This window comes from Macrobrachium nipponense, chromosome 1 (genome assembly GCF_015104395.2).
Source record: "Macrobrachium nipponense isolate FS-2020 chromosome 1, ASM1510439v2, whole genome shotgun sequence".
Taxonomy (NCBI): Eukaryota; Metazoa; Arthropoda; class Malacostraca; order Decapoda; family Palaemonidae; genus Macrobrachium; species Macrobrachium nipponense.
Window position 1 is genome coordinate 130,435,389 of NC_087200.1, and position 20,532 is coordinate 130,455,920.

At 38.8% G+C, this 20,532-nt stretch overlaps 1 protein-coding gene across 1 annotated transcript in view; it reads right to left on the reverse strand.

Annotated features, from left to right (window-relative positions):
- Positions 1–20,532, reverse strand: part of LOC135219627 (uncharacterized) — a 404,265-nt gene that overhangs the window by 33,607 nt on the left and 350,126 nt on the right. The window contains 8 exon segments of the mRNA XM_064256550.1: positions 10,720–10,825; positions 12,194–12,514; positions 13,270–13,559; positions 15,035–15,200; positions 16,012–16,240; positions 19,084–19,256; positions 19,445–19,636; positions 19,639–20,532. The exon segment at positions 19,639–20,532 is cut by the window's right edge and continues 372 nt beyond it. Coding sequence (XP_064112620.1) covers positions 10,720–10,825; positions 12,194–12,514; positions 13,270–13,559; positions 15,035–15,200; positions 16,012–16,240; positions 19,084–19,256; positions 19,445–19,636; positions 19,639–20,532 — 2,371 coding nt within the window.

A 20,532-nucleotide genomic window follows, 5' to 3' on the forward strand; every position in this document is an offset into this window, starting at 1 on the left:
CTTTCATAGGCGAGGTCATATGAAAATGTAGAAGAAAAGGAAAGAGGTATATATGGCTTTACCACGATGGAAGTGATACAACTAACCGCCTCTTAACTGATAACAGGACCTTAATGTTGCAAGGGCCATGGAAAAAAGAAGCATAAAAACTTGATGGTAACTAAGCAATGTACTAATATTCTAAATTTAGATTTAGCAATGTTAACTATGATACCTCCGCAAGTCGAGTGTGAAGCAGCTTTAAACATCCCAAACACCGATAGAAATGAAAGGATTCAAATATATTACCATAAAAATGACACGATAATGGCAGAGTGCGGGAACAATCGGTAGAAGAAACTATCTTGAAGCAAATGAATCACATTTACGGTATTCCCATTCAAAACTCGATAACAAGAGAAGAAGGAATAGAGTTGGGAACAAAATTATAACTATGGAGAGCTGAATGGTCAGAAAGAGCATGGATGTCCCAGGGGTCGGCGAAGGCAGTACATGTGCTGCCAACAACAGCAGATATCAACAGCTTAGACGGGTTAAAAATAAGCTTCAAGACAAAAGGAGTAAAGTCATATCAGGGTTTGGCTAACAAAGCATGACAGACTGTCAATGTCTTATAAACATCAGCTAGTCACTAAATGACTCTCCAAAGTAACACAGAGACGATGACCAAGAGTGAGACGACAAAAACACACACACACACACCAGATCTCACCCTACAGAGCTCACACCAGTAATTCAAAAGTAGTCAGATGAGTTATTTATAGCTTCACATATTTCATGAGTGTTAAGCAAAACGACAATAGTTAGAGGAGTTAAAACAGGCTAAATTGCGTGTGTTTTCATAAGAACTGGTAGATTAAAGAGACTGAACCAATAGAAATGTTCAGATGATGATGATGATGATGATGAGGGTACAATTTATTGATTAGTTCCCCCAAAAACATTTTAAGGAACCGTAAATAATTAAGTAAATGAACTAACAATGAAGCGCAGATGACTTTGGGACAGGAGGCGCCAGTTCGTCACCAGATGCCTTAGGAATCGTGCATATAAGTACGTGATCCAGCACAGACTCTTTGCCATGTAAACACGCTACATATGTAAGCCCAATATATCTACAAAACCCCGCCAAGTCGTAAGAATGGTTAAATATCCTAATAATAAACATATATCAATAAAAATAATGAGCCATTTTCCACGCCTGCCCTCTGTCCCTCATTCAGTTTTCCCGTCATACGCAGCTATATGTCCAAGCTACCTCCCGCAGTAAATAAGATCCTTCACTCCCTCTCTACTACGGTCCTACGAGCCCTCTCTCTCTCATCCCAGGATGGACTCGGATTTTGCCCTTGCGGCCTTTGTGTTACGGAACCCTACCCACATGACCCAACAACCAGCATCCTGTGGTTTACTTCCGTCCACACACTTTCCTGACGCCTCAAGAAATATCTTGGGTTTCCTACCACAATATGGAACGAGACTGGATAAACACTAATGAAGGTATGCAACAAACATTGCAATGATGATGACATGAATAGTCATACGAAATCTTTCAGAGAACAAAATTACCAAGGTAACATTACTTATCGTAAAAAAGCAATTCAAGTACACAACGAGATTATATGGTAATAAAACCCCCCATTGTTGTAGTTAGAAATTATCCTACAGACCAAGGATAATAATGAATATAATTTGATACTGTGCAAGTACCCGAAGGCACTACAGCTTCTATACTTCAATTTGAACGTTTCACCAGATAAGGAACCAGGATTACTTTTCTTTTGAGGGAGAACCGAACCATTACTCTCTCCTTAAAAAAAAAAAAAAAATCTTGCTGAGAAATAGGCCTCACGAAGTAAACCTCTTCAACTAACCTCCAGCTGAATAAACAATGATGGCACTGTCGGGACACCCAACATCCCAAGTCTTCAAATAAATCACATCGTAAAGTTGGATGTTTATATTGAAACATTAGCTATAAGTATCTAGCAGGAAACATACTGTTAATGCGACAATACACGAAGACCGAAGATTATCCCCGTCATATATATATATATATATATATATATATATATATATATATAAATATATATATATATATATCTATATATATATATATATATATATATATATATATATATATTATATACAAGAAAAAAAATTAACCATTTATTATACCCCCAGCGCATAATAGTAAAATTCTGGACAGGTTATTAACAAACCTCTTACTACAAGCCATGTTAATCTTAATTATACAAGGCTATAATAAAACAGGGCATAGTTGTGGTGGCGATGAGGATTCCCGCAGGTATCAGTGACAGTGGAAAGACAAGGATATCGAATCACGGGGTCGCACGACCTGAATTTGAGCATACCACATATAAAGAGTAAGGCTACCTTATAGTAACCCTGATGTATTTATTTCATTACTGAAACACGCTGCAGGTATAGGACATAAGCATAAGACATACGTGAAGTTCAACATATTTTATGATACAATTAAATTTCATTACTTGTAAACTATAAAGATGCTCCTTTGACCTCGTGGGTATAAAAAAAACTTAATTCTAATAGCCGTAAACTATACATATAGTCCTTTGACCTGATACTTTATACAATCTTTGGTGATGTAATCACCCAAATACCGGTTTCTAAGACTGACCCAGTAAGACCAGTACAACTAGTTTTTTTTTCCAATAAATGAAAAAAATGCACACGTACCAGTTACTTTCGTATTCAGTTTCAAGTAAAAAATTATATCATTATTCTGAAATACACCACTAAATATTTTCAGGGATTCTGACAATTGAACGTATGACAACTTGTGTTGAGAATACATATTTTCATTTGCAAAGCCACAACCACCTGTCGAATCTTATATTAATGAACGTAACATAATGTTACTACTTAAATAATTTTCTGTCTTTATAAAACACAGACAACATTCAGCTACACATCACTTAATGGTAATCCATCGCGTTCACGTCACCGGAACATCTGGTAATGCGGAAAAAATATTTCCTGTTACTGGGTAAAGATCTATGAAATGAATTCGGTCTATTCCAACACTATGGCACTGTTTCCAACTCATGCTTACTTTTGCACACACTTCATTTACACGGGGATCATTGACTTTCGCCTTTGGCACCAGCTGCTACATTAACTCACCCTCACGAGTTACTTATAAAATCAACGAAGCTTGTCTGTGCCAACTTCGAAACGAGGCAGACGTCAGTACAACGCCGTCCACCTCACTAGTAACATAAGCCGTGCTTTGTGTGAGCAGTCCCTCTCTAGAACTGGTGCAGGATTCTGTAAGCTGCCGCCTGCCGCGAGGATGCCGCCACTGAGTCCTGCTGCTACCCATCAAACATACCCCACTACCCATCCACTCAGGCCTCCTTGCCCTTCTCTTCCCAACGAATTCAGAGCCAGTAGGTGAGGAGGTTAGGGCTGGGTTATGAGGTGGGTGGGCATGGATAGGGCGACTGCACTCCCTCTGTTAACGGCTCCCATGAATAAAACTTCTGTTACCTCTCGAATCTCAAGCATCAACTCGGAGGATGTCGTGCGATCCCCAACTCCTTCAAATGCAAAATGACGGTCACTTGTACAAACACATAACTGTATCGGGTACAGGTCACGTCTGAGCAATTAGAACAAACCAAAAACAACCCTCAACTCAATTGGAATTTTACATATTCACAAAATTGCGAAAGAATTTTCCACGTCCAACGTCAGAGTTGTTTAGATAGGCGGGATAGGTGAATTTGGTTAAGGGGCGAGAGGGGATTACCGGATCTTAGCCAAGGGGAGACGGTTTACCTTGCCAGCACAAGGTGCGAGCCATGAGGCACCACGAGGTGTGGGAGGAAGAGCCAAGACAACCTGGGCTGGGGAAAGACGACTTTTGCACGATAAATTGGGGTAACTGAACTACGGGCCGATGGGTGGGTGTGCATGGGTATGGACGATAGCAGGAAGGGGAAGGAGGAAGCTTCAGTCCCCAGATCGCAGGACGACGCGCAAAGCTGCCAAGCGCCCTACTAAAGGCTGTGTGGAGTGTGGTAGGAGAATGGTGGTGGACGCCTGTCACTTACAACCTCCAACTCGACATGGCTAGCCCTGATATCCTTGTGTTGTGGCAGCTCCTCATTTATTGATCTTTCCATGACCGTTCTCCTGTTGACTAAATGCCGCACTACTATGCAGTGGGAGGAGGAAGATCATGTCAAAGAAGTGCCATAAAAACCAAAATAAAGTAGAATGTCCTCAAGATACATGTATTTCAATGGCGGTGAAAGAGAGATCATAACAGCCATTCCTTTTACTCGTTCATTCACTCAACAAGGAATTCGAGTTCTCACCACAAATCTGACCACAGAGAAAAAAAGCAGAAGAAAAATGTCTAAAACATTGAGGAAATCGACTGAGAGCTAAGAGTGCAGCTCAGATGGTGACGGAAGAGCCAGCTGGGTGGGGCAGGTACGAAAGGCATTTGCGATCTCGACTCCCCATTCACCGAATTGGGGGGGTCGGGGGTTAACGTCATCACGCAAAATAAGCTCTGTGCCACACTCCCTTCACCCTCCCACTCGCTACGCAGGCAACTTCTCGAAAGATTTTAGGCATCTTCATAATATATCATTACGTTCTTGATCACTTAGTGTATATTCTACTGCGCTGCTTTCTGCATCCAGTGCACGACATCCGTGTAATCAACACAAATAAACTGCAATACACAAGAGCACAACTTGTAAATAAATTACGACTACATTCCTCAGTCAATAATTCAATAGAGTAGTTCTCTATTGCCTACTCTCACCGCCATACCTTCTTAAGTATGAACACCACTACATACAGCTGCACGTGACAGAGCAATGTAGGACATTCATAAGTCGACAAAAGCAACCCTTAGTAACAAAAACCGTCGTGCGTAAAAGACGCTGACCGGTTTCAATTCGAACCTTCTTTATCGATAAATTAGAGCCTGCGAGGCAGGAGTGTATAACAAGCTAGACATCCGGAAGTGACAGATGTAGGTTGGTGAACAGCCACATCGATTACATACAGTTAAACTCAGCTTATTAAATTAAATGGCTGCTGATCATGGCAATCATGCACAATCACATACACAACAGAGAGAGAGAGAGAGAGAGAGAGAGAGAGAGAGAGAGAGAGAGAGAGAGAGAGAGAGAGAGAGAGAGAGGATGGCATCATTCAGTTTTATTTGGAGGACAAACAAGTAGCGCCTGACTTCATACCTGTTCTCAAGCATTGCATTAACAATATGCAACTCTTTATTTGCAACTATGACAACACTACTTAGCTGCTTATTGGAAATCCAACAGGAAATGCCTTTTCTTAGCCTTGAAATTTCTCTTGCCAGCATATATATATATATATATATATATATATATATATATATATATATATATATATATATATATATATTATGCACACATACACGGGCAAACATCAAGCCATAAAAATCGTTTAATAATGAGAAATAGAACTGACAAGGTGCTTCTACGCTAACCAGGCAACATAATATGCTTTACGATTTCAAACCTTCAAAAAAATATAGCAACTGAAAATGTTAAAAAATAATGGTATTACCTATCACAGTAGTAAGGTTATTAGTATTTTAGAACAGGACGACAGGAAAATCTATTTAAAAGGAAGGTTAAAGAATTCTGTGGAACGTGAAGCGCTGAATAAAATCGCATACATTAAGGTGTAAATATTTATGTTTCGAGAAAAGTCAAATTTATTGGGTGCTGATTCTGACGTCATAGTCTTCTGCCTCAGACCTTAATCCTATCTTTCTATGGGATCGGCCGCTCGACTCTATCTTCTCCATGGAATTCTTCTACCACGGGTATTGGGTGTTCAACGCCCAGCTATTTCATGTCTCTTGATCCTGACATCAAGTGTGGGAGAGCTAACCCTATATTCTCCTACCAATTCATGACAAAAAAAAATGGCCATTTCGGTAAAACGTTTTTCATTCTGCTTTGCAATATGGAAAAGGGTTTTAGTGCTTAGGTCACTGGTCAGCAAAACTTTTACATATTAAAGGCTCTAATTTAAAGGACTTCATGCTGGATGTTCTTTCAATCTACGTAAGTAAACCAACGGTCTAACTATTCTACTCTGGCCTACTTCACTCAAGTGACGCATCACCTGTCCAAATTCACAAACAATACATTACCAACATCTGCGTTATACAATGGGCTACATTCTTCGGAATAGACAATTGGGATATCATTTTGGACGCTTCGATTGCGGATAAAATGTTACAATCTTTCTGTACCTCCCCTAAGGAGGGCTATGGGGAAATACTTATGCACAGCTTCCTAAACAAGTTCCACATACTACTCATATTTTCAAAAGACAATTTGACCAACAGTAATTTGATCAATTTTTTTTTTCTTTTTTTTTACTCGGGGAGTAAGACTACTCACAAAAAGGTGTTTCGAGCCGAGTTAAAGATACAGGAATTTTAGGATAGGATATTTATGATTTATATAGAATGAAAATGTAAAAAAAATAATGTGCATTTTAAACGGTAAAGAAAAATTATTTTTGATAAAAGTACAGCGCATTTTAATTTTCGTTGATGAAACAACGCTCTATTTGACCATAGATTTTAGCACGCGCCCCGCGTAAGCTGGAGGTCGGATCACGGCTTTCTCTCTCTCTCTCTCTCTCTCTCTCTCTCTCTCTCTCTCTCTCATGGGCAGAAGACGTAGACAAGTAGGCGACATCCGGAAGTTCTTTCATTAAGAATGTTTAAACCTCGAAACAGGTTGAGGCAGACTCACGTTACAAGGCCTCGCTTCTCTTCCTGATTTATACTTTAGATGAAAAAGAAAATGGTTTCGATTTTAAACCTTATGAAGTTTAGACGACAAAACCAGATGGTGCAAAAATAACCTGTCATCATTCGTGGCCTGAATGATAAGATTAGCATTAACCCATTAAGTACTCACCCACTAACAGATCCCACTTATCTAATGATAACCTACAATGCTTGAAATAACAGGGTCAGTACCGTTAATCTGAATACAAATGAACCTTCTTACTCTAAGAACGATTGGTCCATGAGGTCATTCATATGTAATGTGAAGTGAACAAAAATATGACACGGTAAAATGAAGACTTTCCTGAAAGATGGCGATTTGAAAGAAAATATCACAGGATACTATTGTGCTATGAGACGCATACAAATATAAGTCAAGGTATATATATATATATATATATATATATATATATATATATATATATATATATGTGTGTGTGTGTGTGTGTGTGTGTGTGTGTGTGTGCGCGCGCGCGCGCGATATATATATATATATATATATATATATATATTTATATATATAATTTTAAATTTTCCACAAGCAATTATAAACTTTCAAAGGCTTCTGTCATAATTTCTATAACATTCTGCGATTTTCAAAGACAATTCACGAAACCAATATCCCCCAACGATAGTGACCCAACAGTAAGGTACGAAAACTAATTTATAAAAAGACCAGGTACTTAGTAACTACTTACCTACAAACAGATAAGTTAGCTTATATATATTCTTTCCGTCATTCTCTCTAAACGCCTACATATACAAAGACGGGTATAATTAACCTTCCCAGATATTTTGAAGGCCTCGTTTAGGTAACGAAATTAATCCTGTTAGGGCTACTCATAACTGGATGGAACAAGGCCCATGCTCCCCCAAAGAAAACCGCAGCTTCGTAAGCATAAACCAACCCGACTTATGGCTTCATGTATACAATCCTTCAAGAGACTAAATTCTCGTCATTAAAAAACGAGTTTTCATTCACTGCAGATCATAGCACTTTTCAGTATGCAAAAGCTCGATTAACCTTGATGTAATGGATTAAAAGACGATAAACCATTTTAGTACTTCAGAATAAATGTTGTACATCATTCAAGAAAGTAAATCAACTCGAAATTAAAACCCTGAATCATAGTGTTCTGATAGAACCACCGATGTCGCAATACAAATATGAGAGAAAATGAGAGACTTTACGGCATAAAGCTTTCATACTGGCTTTATTTAATCATCTTGAGATTCTGTTCAATCAAAACGGTTAAGCAACAAACTTTCCTGCTATTGTCAAGTTTTGAAATTCCCTCCACACACGATTATCCCAATTCTGATATAAAAAGGAAAGTATCAACACAATCTACTTTTGAAATTAGCAGAGCCATAAATCACACACAGATTGAAGGAAAGGACAAAGGGAATCATAAAGACGGAACTACGGTCAGTAAAAAAAATAGGAGAAAAACAGGTGCCATACTAGATTATCAGTCATTCCTACTTATCACGCGAATACAAAGTGCTTACCGTCCAAGACGAAACTGGAATCCCTGACGAGGTAACAAGTCCTGATGCCCATCTTCAATTCAGCAGCGATAAGATAACTTATAAGGGCCTATCTCGATATTCACAAACGACCATCGACGTCGAATTTCGCGGAGTACCAGCAAAGCAGGCTCGACCTGTTCGTCGGTTCGTCAAGTAGCATAATCCGCAGCAAGTTATTCTAGATTTCCAAGAAGGAAGCGGCTGAAAGGTCGTCAAAACCAAAATTCACAAAACCCATTGAGCAAGATTAAAACGCAAGCTTTATTCTTGAATTTTAAGATCATGCTCAGTATGCCAATCGGGCGAGAGATTATTGCTTCTAAATGATCTTATGTATCACTCACATACCATGGAGAGAGTGACACCACCATCTCTCTCTCTCCCGCGGACTATCACTGTCACACTCGAGCCCTTCCCTTCAGGAATGGCCATGGTCTTCAATAGAAGTTCCGTAAAGAGATGATCCTTGACCAGACGTAGGAATTATGACGTGTCCCTGAACAACAACATTAATCCTGCACTGAAGTGATAAGAAGGCTTCTTCGCCTTCTTGCTCTGCCAAAGGAGGCAGACAGAGGAATGTGCGGCGGCACCGAAGGGGTAACAAAAGAAGCCATGACAATGAATATTGTGAAGGTTTTCTTGCCTCTGACGCTTAGAGGGATTCCTTTCATCCAAATATAACGCGGGGATTAAGAAAAGGGTTGAACTGAGGTCAACTGCATATTGCTGCCAATACCAGAAAGCCTCTCTGTGAGATCACCAATAACATGAAACACACACAAACGGAATACCAGAAACAAAAAGGAAAACAGTACAGCATATTTGCCGAACAGTAACAACATTATATATCAAATAAGCAAACGCACACATCATATATATATATATATATATATATATATATATATATATACCATATATATATATATAGATGATATAGAATATATATATATATAATATATATATATATATATAACTTTATATATATATATATATGTATATATATTAATGCTTAATTGCATTTTACGCAAAGTAAAGTTTCTACGTATATACTAAGCACATGAAACCATTAGCTCTAATCCACGCAAAACTGGAAAAGATTATTTCCAAACTGATGCAGTTGAATAACGTGATATGTTGAATAACCACCCGAGCAACTGTCAAGGTTCGTCGAAGGCAAGATAATTCCAGCAAAAGGTGTTTGCCGAGAGAAAAATATCCAAGAATTAAACGCAATACTGTTATAAAATTCCACTTGATGTAAATGAAAAAAAAATCTTGAAACTTTCCTATCCTTTTTACGTTCTCAGAATCTGCTTTTAGTCTTAATAATGGGGGGTTAAAACGTTTATAAATAACGGTTTAAAACTTCCAGCGCCCAAAATTAAACCAGAATTTTTTTTTTTTTTATTCAAGGGACAAAACATTTTCATAACTTCAGCAGCTAAAGTACTTGACTACGAATTGCTAAATAAACCCTCCACTTCCCAATAGACAATGACACAGCTTTAATATCTAAAAACTATCTTAAAAACATCTAAATCAAACGAACAATATTCCTACTTCACAAAGTGGGATTATCGTCAATAGAAGGAAACCAAGGACGTTCTAGAATCGCTTGAAGCAAAAGGATTATGTACTGGAATATTATGATATAAATTTTTTTTTCAAGATCTTTGAATACAAAATACAGACGTACTTTCAGATAACTTCTTGCGGCAAAGAAGTTGGAACGGGGGTTTAATATCATTGCAGTATCCTAATATTCAAGTTCATATATTCTTTAAAAGTCGCTGTTGAGGGAATTTCAGTGTAAATACCTGTTAAACATTTACTACCAGCTGTCGTACAGAGAAAAGAGAAAATACTACAATGACTTTCAAAACAACAGAAATCTTTCGACCAGTTCCTTGACGAGAAACTAAACTCAAAACTGGCTTGCCTGATAAAAATCTGCTTTTACTTACTCACCCTGGTCACTTACACACAGTCAATCGAAGCGAAACTCCCTCGAATAATAGCGGAAACCAATAAGAGTAAAATCAACTTCATGCCTTATTCTAGAGCACATGTGACAGCAATCATTTCTGCACATTTCAAGTATGGTAAAATGACACTATAATACAACATGCAATAGTAAGATCATTTTGCCTCTAACAGCTACAATTATTGATTTTAGGATAATATTAAGTGATAAGTGATTACAAACATACCGCAAAAGCAGCAGTAATGTTAATTATTAGAAGCACAATGAACATTCATTCAGCCAGACCATTATTTTGTGGTCATCTGAATGAATAAAATGCGGACTGAACACTCACATTCTGCTTCTTGGAGCTCCGGCTCGAGAGTTCCCTCCATATGCAAATGACGTATGATCTCCTTGAGACACTTGATGTTCGTCTGGGCAGTGGCGACCAATTCCGCCTGTACAGGGCACAAAGAAAATAAGTTATATCTCACGCCAGTAGTGACCATGCCCCTGTATTACCTAAGTACACTTTTGGAATGTTGACCTGAATGAACGAATATCGAACACAATATAACAAAAGTATTTTGTCGCAAATTGAAAGTGAATAGATAAATCTAATTGCATAAATCTTACATATCGATAATATAAAATGAGAACCCAGGATGCACAAAAACCTGCAGATTCCAAGCACTTATGAAACAATTACAATAAAAAGGCCACTTTACTTTTTTTTGGGTATATTAATGTTACCTCATCTGTGTAATCTTTGAATGATTATTCCCAGCCACATTAATTATCAACACTCTCACAAGATAGTTCGGAAAACCTTCATATATGAAACCATGGAACAGAAATGTGTCTAGCTCATCACCGTCAAGAACGCATTGTGGGCCAATACTGAAAGCGTTACAGAGACCACAGAGAGACGGACACAAACGCACACCACTCTGCCCTTGCCAAGCTCTAAAACCTGTTTCGCATTTTATAATCAGCGAGGATACGGCTTAACCGATCATCCAAGCACATAATTTTAAAAACACAAGACAAATTCTTGACGTGCACTTCATAACTTTAAGTAATTTTGCGAGATCAATTAAAAACAGGTCATCTATGACCTGGCAAATATGTTAAGTTGCCAAAAATGGCGCATACTTCAAGGCTGCCAACTTTTACTTGTGTCCACCTTCCTTTCTTCATTGTTCATCCTCATGGCACAAGTCAAGGCTACAAAGTAATTTAGTGATTTCAAGAAATGCATAACATCTTTCGGTAACTCGCATGATTTTCATCACATAAACGCGCGCTTGCAAACAAGTAATAAAGCAGGAAGAAACTCAGAGTATGCATCTGCAGCAAACGCTTAACAGTTGTAAACGCATTACAGGTACATTCTTGAAGCTGCAGAAACAGCGGCAAACTTGTTTAGTAGGATACACAAGGGAGGGAATTTCATTTAAGTCAATATGAGTCATCGATGTCAAGGGCGGCAGACCCGAAGGTAGACCAGTCCACGCCTAAGCACTCAACAACAGAAAACGAATAAGCGCTGGTTCATAGAAAACTGTACCGTACTCTTGGTCTAACGTCTTAAAAATCGGGGCGACTGGCTTACTTCTTGATGTCATGCGAGCATGACTAAGCGATAACTTTTCGCGAATATGACATCATGAACTAAATCTCTTTTCTTATGCTGGTACAAAGTTATCAAAATATGAAATTTATCCACATGACTGAAACAAAGTTAGGAAAATCTTAGAATTTTGCGCTTGCGTCCGCCATCACTGTATGAAAAACTAAAATAACTCGGAGGGAAAAACACTTACGTAATCTATGCCCAACGCAGCTTCATTGGAATATTTCTTAAGGACGTTTTCTGACACCGTCAGCTGTGACTTGGACTCGTCAATCACGTGATGGAGGTCATCCAGGTCAGAATCTGAATCTAAGTCACGGGGACCCGCAGGTGCCAAAGAGCGGAGACGGCGATGGTGAGGGGACCGACGTCCTCTGTAAGGGACTCCGGAGAAGGAAGAATCCCCTTCGGAGTCTATATACTTGCGGTAATCATCTCCGAAGTCTAAGAGCTTACGGGCTGCCTCCTGGTCGATGTCCTCTGAATATGGCTCACTCAAATACTTGTACTCCTGCAATGAAAATTCCAATAATGATCGTACGTGATCGTGTCAATACTTAAATATAGTTGCTACACTAAGAGCAGTATGTGATTACATGTGAAAAATAGCTAAAGCTCTAACGGCGATTACCTCGAACTAAAGGTATCTCAACGAGCAGGCATGCCTGCCACAGCCAGCACTGCTAAAATTGCCAAGATTCCATACAAGACCCCACAGGAATGGCCCATCACCAGCAAATGTTTAGTACATTGGTGGTAGACTTAGAAAAGTATTTTTGGAACTGATGCAACAAAGAAAACGTTGAGGGGACAAGATCATCTTGTGAAGCAAAGATTTGCCATCCGGTTGCGCTTTAACCCTACTTAAATATCGATGTGATTTTGTTTTTATCATATCATGTGTGCTTCCTTACATAGCTATTAAACCGCATGACTTAAAAGACTTGTCTATTACCGATTATAGGATTATCATTAACATATTAAACGTAGTCTATGTTGAAGGTAGACGAAAGAAAAAAAAAACAGATAAATGCTTGCCAACATACGAAGTAGCTTCAGAAAAAACTACAGAATGTGCAAAATGTATGGTAAAAGGGGGGGGGGGAGGATATTGAAACTGAAATGTTACACCTTTCTCATCTACAAAGTAATGCTCCTTCAAAATTTCATGAGTTGGAAAATAAAACTATACAGCTACCTATGAGTATAAGATGATAATTCTGCACCAGAATCCAAATCATTAATGAATTTTCTGCCTATACACACCTGGTAAGGATCCCATGCTTGTTCCGACAGCGAGCTCATGTCCTCGTGGCCATTTTGCGGGTCGAGATCACTCATTTGGGTGATGCTGCGAGCTGTATGGGCGGGGCTGCGGGTGGCCACCGTTTCCCGGATGACAGCGACCGGGCTGGCAGGCCGGGAGTCGTCACTCGAATAGCAGAGATCACCGCGGGCGTGGGCTGGGGATCGAGGAACACCCAAAACCCCACCACAGTCCGATACACACTTTTCTGTGGATGACGAAATGCCGCCAGAACCTGCCCGACATCCTCCTGTTTGAAAAAAAGTCATCTGATTAAAAAAAAAGATAGATATTAATCTTTTTGGTCATAGGAAAGTATGAATAGACAGCGTGGAACTTCTATACCTCCTTGTTAAGAACCAATCTCTTCTATTCAGATTTTATTGCCTCTCAGTAATGATGATAATCCACCAACATGTTTGAACATTAATTAATCAAATAATTTTTTCTTGTATTCTAAAACAACCGATTTTTTCATTTCGAGGTACGCCTGTAACCTATAATGGATATATACTCACAAATGACTCATTCTTATAATGGTATGTTCAAACGCCTAAGCCACAAAAGATAAAAGTTCTTATCATTTCCATCATCGCATTCATACCCATTACTGACTAAAGCTACAGTTCATGTTATTGCAAGTATCACTTTCATACACCGTACTAACAAATGGTAAAGCTATGATCACAAGTATCACATGCATTCACCTTACAAACGAAAGCTACTTGTTATTATAAGTATCCTATTCATATGTCTCGCCAACAAAAACCTAAGTCCGCATAAAGCAAACATCAAATTCATATCTTACCAATATAAGCCACAGGTATTGTCATTAGCGGTATCAAAATGATGTAAATCAAAAGCATGGGCCAAAGTCCGAATATTGTAAGTATCCAATACAATAACCTTACCGTTAAAAGCTCAAGTTCTTGTTAGAGCAAGGACCACATTCATATACCTTACACACAAAAAGCAAAAGTTCTAACAATTGCAACATACTGCATTTATAAGCCTCACTGTACAAATTCGCGGAACAAACTCTTCTACACTTGGTATTGCCAAATACCAGATCACAACGTGATTTTCGAACTAATAACGTTAAATACAAAATGTAAGGAGAAAATGGAAAGCATACCGTAATTCACATGTGGCAAACCACAGAAATCTATTTTAGCACTTTATATAAATTTTCCGGCTAGACAAAGTATGTCTTTATTCTTGAAATTTCGCCTCGAATATTACACTTCCTTTCTCCTGGCACAAACATACACTGCCATTTGGATATAATGAAATTACGACTGGTAAAACCATTCACTACAAGAGAAACTAACCAAGTGGGTATATGCGGCAACTATGAGCGCAAGTAGCGTATGTTGCCAATCCCTCAGAGGGGTACGTGAGACTATATATACATGCTTACTACCAACCATATTCTTACCACCATTCAAAAGCAGAGTTGTCGTCCTCGTACGAAACGAACACTTACAAGGCAATTTTAAGGTCGCATTACACGACGCACAGTACACAAAAATGTCAACGTCAATAAACATATTTCCTTAACGTGCAACTGCAATGCACTTAGCTTACTGTTTTTAGTACAATATGGCTGTCATTAAAATCACGGGAACGGAACAGAACCGGATGCATATTTGTAAGCTCAAACCTTTATAGTACTGAAACATTTGGAAGAAATACCAACGATTGCAGTCCATGTAAAGTACTTACCAGAGAAGGAAGAACTCTTGACGATATGCCTCCTACAGTGCGATGCCGAGTCCGACCCCGAAGAGTGGGACTTTGAGAGTCGCCGACTGGGGGAAACTTGGTTATTGTCAGATCCACCAGACAAGTTCAACGTCAGACACTCAGAGCCTGAATCGGTTCGTCGCCCCTGTAATAACGCGATAAAGAAAATGGGTAAGTTATTTCAAGTCCGTTTTCTATCACCGCTACAAGCCTAACCACAACATACCGAGGCAACACGTTCCCATGATAAACCGATCATACTAACGGACCTGCTTTGAAAACTTGACACGCTTAATTATATATAAATATATAAATATAATATTAATATATTTATTATATATATATATATATATATATATGAATGGTAAAAATTGTCTGTTACAGCAGAATTCCATCTAATAAAAGGAGCCCAAATAAAAAGCAAAAATATAGAAAGTACTATATTCAGACTGCCGTCTCTCTCTTCAGGTATGTATGTGTATGTATATACACACACACACACACACACACACACACACATATATATATATACTATATTATATATATATATATATATATATATATATATATATATATAAAATTGACATGTCTAATCTTCACTAAGGCTATATAACTATACTCTGTTTTTTCCATCTGTCCACCCGCCTGTGGTGTTTGCGTATGGTAATACTGCATCCTGGGCTTTAGATAGTTATGTTATATGTAAGTTTTAGGTAAATAAAAGGATATCTGGGTGTACATTTGCAACTGAAAAGTGTTTTAATAATTTACTGTATGCGAATTACACCGTTAATATTCGAGATAAGATGTTATTATTATTGTTGAATGTAAGCTGAATGCATTTATCTAAAGCCCGGGACGCAGTGTTACCATACGCAAACACCACAGGCAGATGGACAGATGGAAAAAAACAAAGTATAGTCACGTTTGGAATATATTTACTGTGAAATACTTACCAAGGAGAGGTTGGACTTCCTTCGGGCTCGGGTCTTTCTTCTTCTGAGGGATCCCGTGTTAGAAGCAGCTGGAGGCGACTGACGCCCTGTGCTTGTGACGATAGGGGTAGTAATTGTATTGGTAGTCGAACTGGTGGAGGAGATATTGAGTGGGTTGGTGGAGGTTGGCGTTGCATCTTCTGCAGGGGATGTGGTGCTAGCTGTCACAGCTTCGGGTGTTCCAAGACCACTGTAATGAAATTAAATAAAATGTCATTAGCAATAATGTCCTTCCACATATCTGCAACCACAGCTGGCCAACTTCTTGTTTCACACAAATATTATTTTCCTTCATCAAAATGTAAGTTCCTGTGCGACATACCGTCCATTGATTTCACAAACTACGATGCTAAGGAAGTTACTCAGTGTCAACATATTTAATAGTCATTGTCTCCTTATCAATACTATTCGATGAAAACATGTAGCTGTTTCCGTTCGTTATGCGTTAAAGATCAAGAGATCTTTTAGCTATTTCCGTTCGTTGTGCGTTAAAGAGCAAGAGCTCTTTCAAAGAAAAACCACATCACAAAACAAGTGAATCACAAAATCAAGAAAAAGATTAAAACTTCGATCTTATACGTATAAACTAATTATATCAAAATTACCGCAATTCCTAAGTTATAAACTAACACTGTCCGGCAAAAGAACAAATTGCAAATGAACGCTTCATTCCAGAACACACACAAAAAACAAGAGATGGTCTCGAATTGTATGCTGTGCTTCAGTGAGGCACCTGAACACATGAATGGAAAGTCAGGTGGCACGGAAAGCCACTGAACGCGACCACAAGCTATGACGACATCATTCATCAATGCCGCTCTGCTGTGTAGCTGAACAATTGCGCCACATTCTGTAAAAAAGAAGTTTCTCGTCCACGTTTACGGAATCACCTGAAATCAACGATAGATAACGAAGTCCAAACTGACAGCTATTCATCAAACTGCATTCCTTGACCGCTAACGGACTCTCGACTTAGTCTACACTTGTGATCAGCGACTATCTCTCGGAGTCTGACTGACGAATGACGACGACACTGTATGAATCGAACCACAAACTCCAATATGTAGGTGAGGAGAGTTACTTGTCACCTCTCACGAAATCTACAGCGCTATTTAATACAGATGTTAAGACAATTAAAAAATTCCCACTAAGATGCTGATAATTACTGAATAGACTAGGAAATTTACAAGAGATTAAAAATACTGAAAAAATTCCTGAAAGCTGAAACCTCCAAACGTCAAAATCTTGAGACACGAGGACGAGAGAGCGATGCCGCTCTAACGGGAGACGACACACAACTGCCTTTAACGTTAGACTTGACGGCGCAAGGCAGAAACCAATGGACTCTTCCATGCACTGATTATGGAGCTTTCTGAATGCGATACTTCCACAGCTTCTCTAGGAATCACAAAATGTCTACAGAATTACTATAGTGACTTTACATGCATAACAACGATTTTTACTTGAATATAACCTTTCCAAAGAGGATATACGTGTATATATTACAACTTGTCCAAAATTACCAGTGAAAATAAGCAATGGGTTTAATACGATTTCGTTACTTTACGTTACGAAAACTTAAAATTTCAAAACCAAACTGATAAGAATGAAAATGTCAACATTCATATGCCTAAATATTTGATTAACGACACAGCAAACTACACTTGAAAATGGCACTTCCTTAACATAATCAAAGGTCTGATTACATAAAAAAGGGGGCATAATCTGTTGACAGCTTGAAAACAGTGTAGTCAATTGCTAAACAATTCAATATTTATATAGCAAATGGAGTTACAAAGCTTTATCTTCCTCTAATAATAACGATAACGACGACTTTATGTGAAACAGTAGTTCCATCAAAGTAATAATAACTTGAGTAAACAGTATCCGCTCCCAATCACATGAAAATTATTGTCATACGATCTCGTTGACCTTCTTTCTATTGATCAATAACAGAGGAATGCGGTGCAGCCAAACACTACACTGACCGAGAAAATTTCTTAACCTGAATACGGCATTCACAAGATTTCCACGACCTAGCCTATTACAAGTGCTGGTGATAATAAATTTAAAAAATTAATTAGTTACAAGTAGTTTCCCAAGCTAATTCCAAAATCTGTTCTTTAAAAATGACGTTGAAGATATAAACAATACACAAACCAAATCGCAATCAATAATATGTTTCGTAATCTATGTTGGTTAATTCCGAATAAGCTCAAGTAAGGTAATGTTAAAGGGTACAACAGGCTTAGAATGAACCTTTGGACTCATCCATACCAACTGATATGAACACTAATTATGTTTGTTTGTATGGTGCTTTTACGTTGCATGGAACCAGTGGTTATTCAGCAACGGGACCAACGGCTTTACGTGACTTCCGAACCACGTCGAGAGTGAACTTCTATCACCAGAAACACACATCTCTCACTCCTCAATGGAATGGCCGAGAATCAAACCCGCGACCACCGAGGTGGAACGCTAATACCATACCAACCACGCCGCTGAGGCGCTCAACACTGATTATGCTTTAAATTCAAGGTAGAATTCTGTCGGCACAGGCCACTGCCTGAAGTGTTAAGGCTTGATGTGGACCAACAGACTTAGTGAACCAACCGAGAAGTATATTGCAAAAAATAACTTTTTAAAATAAGCCGTCTATCGCGAAAAAATACAATTTAAAATAGTCCAAAATACATTTCCCTGTAACGATCAGTAGTTTTGTATAATCCCACTATTATCGTTATTCATCATTACAAATGTGATTATAGTTTTCGGCAAATCTAGTGAAACTGGATATAAATTAAAAGATGGAAACTGATCACTACTACTAAATCTTAGCTACTGAAGTCTCTTTGGCTCGTGACCATGAGTTAAGATAGAGGATTGTGACTTATTTTGAGACAGTGATATGGTAATTGACAAGATATAATCTTTACCTAAAATGAAAAGTTTACGTGACACAGCATGATATGAAAAATAATATTCTGAAATTTTAAATGAAGCCGTCATAAAAAAAATTAAGGTTATACTTACAAGGCTTGGTTATCATTTGTGGGAGTCTCAGGAGTGGCAGTCAGGAGGTGATGCAGAGCACTTTCAGACACTGAGAAGGGAGCAAAATCAAGCCGGGTGGCTAGCTGATATAATTCACTAACACTCCATGGGCGCTGCTCACCAGATCGGCGTTTGCGGCTACGCATTACAACCTGCGAAAGAAATAAGGGAAAAACTAATACATGTTGTATTGTGATGTTATTATTATGAAAAATAAGCATATTTTGCGTACAATTTTTAAATGATTCCTTAAGCCGTCAAAGAAAATGACAATATTTAGCGTCCAATTTTTTTAAGATTCCTTAAGCCGTCAAAGAAAATGACAAGATTACACACTAACCTTAGACTGGCCACTGTCAGCCAAGAAATTGCAACGTTCAGTTGTTGGGGTATTGTCTGTGGATGGGAGAGGGTCTCTGGAACCTTTGAGAGAGCCCTTCTGTGAACCCTTGAAAGATCCTCTAGTAGAAGTGCCACGCTGCGTCGCTGTTGAGGCGTCCATATCCTCTGACGATGCAGACTCAATGTCACTCTTTCACCAGTTGTCAACTCTCCAGATGCATCACAAGAATCCAAGACACAAGAAGCCGACAATCTGGCCTCTCGGCGCTGAGATGCCAACCACTGCCTTACTCGGGCTTGTTTGCTGCTCACCACAATGCACTTGTCAGGGCCACCATTTAGGGGAAGTTGCAGGTGAGGTCTAGGCGAGATGATTGGAGGCGGTTCTTCGCCAGAATCAGCAGGCTCTCTTACAAGTTTTTCAGCATCACTCACCAGTTTTGTTATGGATTCTTTGCTGATGGATCTCTGAGGCTTTTGGTCTTTAACATCCACGTTTTCACTGTTGCTCCCCTGTTTCTGATCTGGATTTTGTTCTAGCACCTGCTCGTTTTGTGACTGGCCTGGAGTACCACCACCATCACTTCCAGTATCCATGTGCTCATGAGCAGTAACTTCATCCTCAGTGCCACTGAATTCTATGTCACTGGGAATATTTGAATTCAACCAATCAGGATCAAGTATAGCTGAATCTATTATCTTCTGCAGAGCTTCATGGTCAACCTCTTCATCGCCACTGAATTCAAGCTTAGTTCGGGCTGTAGTTCTGCGAATGCAGCTAGTGGTTCTGCGGCGTACTTGGTAAACTCTGTTTCTTGAAGGATCACAGTCCACCAAATTAAGGTTTGCCTGACAAGCAGCTGTAGCTGTACAGTTGGTAGTGTTAGTAGCAGCTTCCTCTGTGTCAGTGTCTTGGTGTTTGAAATCAAAGATGGCACAATTTGGTGATGGCCTCTCTACATTAGTGCAGCTTGATTTTGAGGGAGAGTCCTTTACACTGCTCAACTCTGTATTAACTGAAACCTCGGCCAATGTTGGAGTAAGATTGATGCCCGAGTCCTCAGTTACTGCAGGAGAAACAGTGTT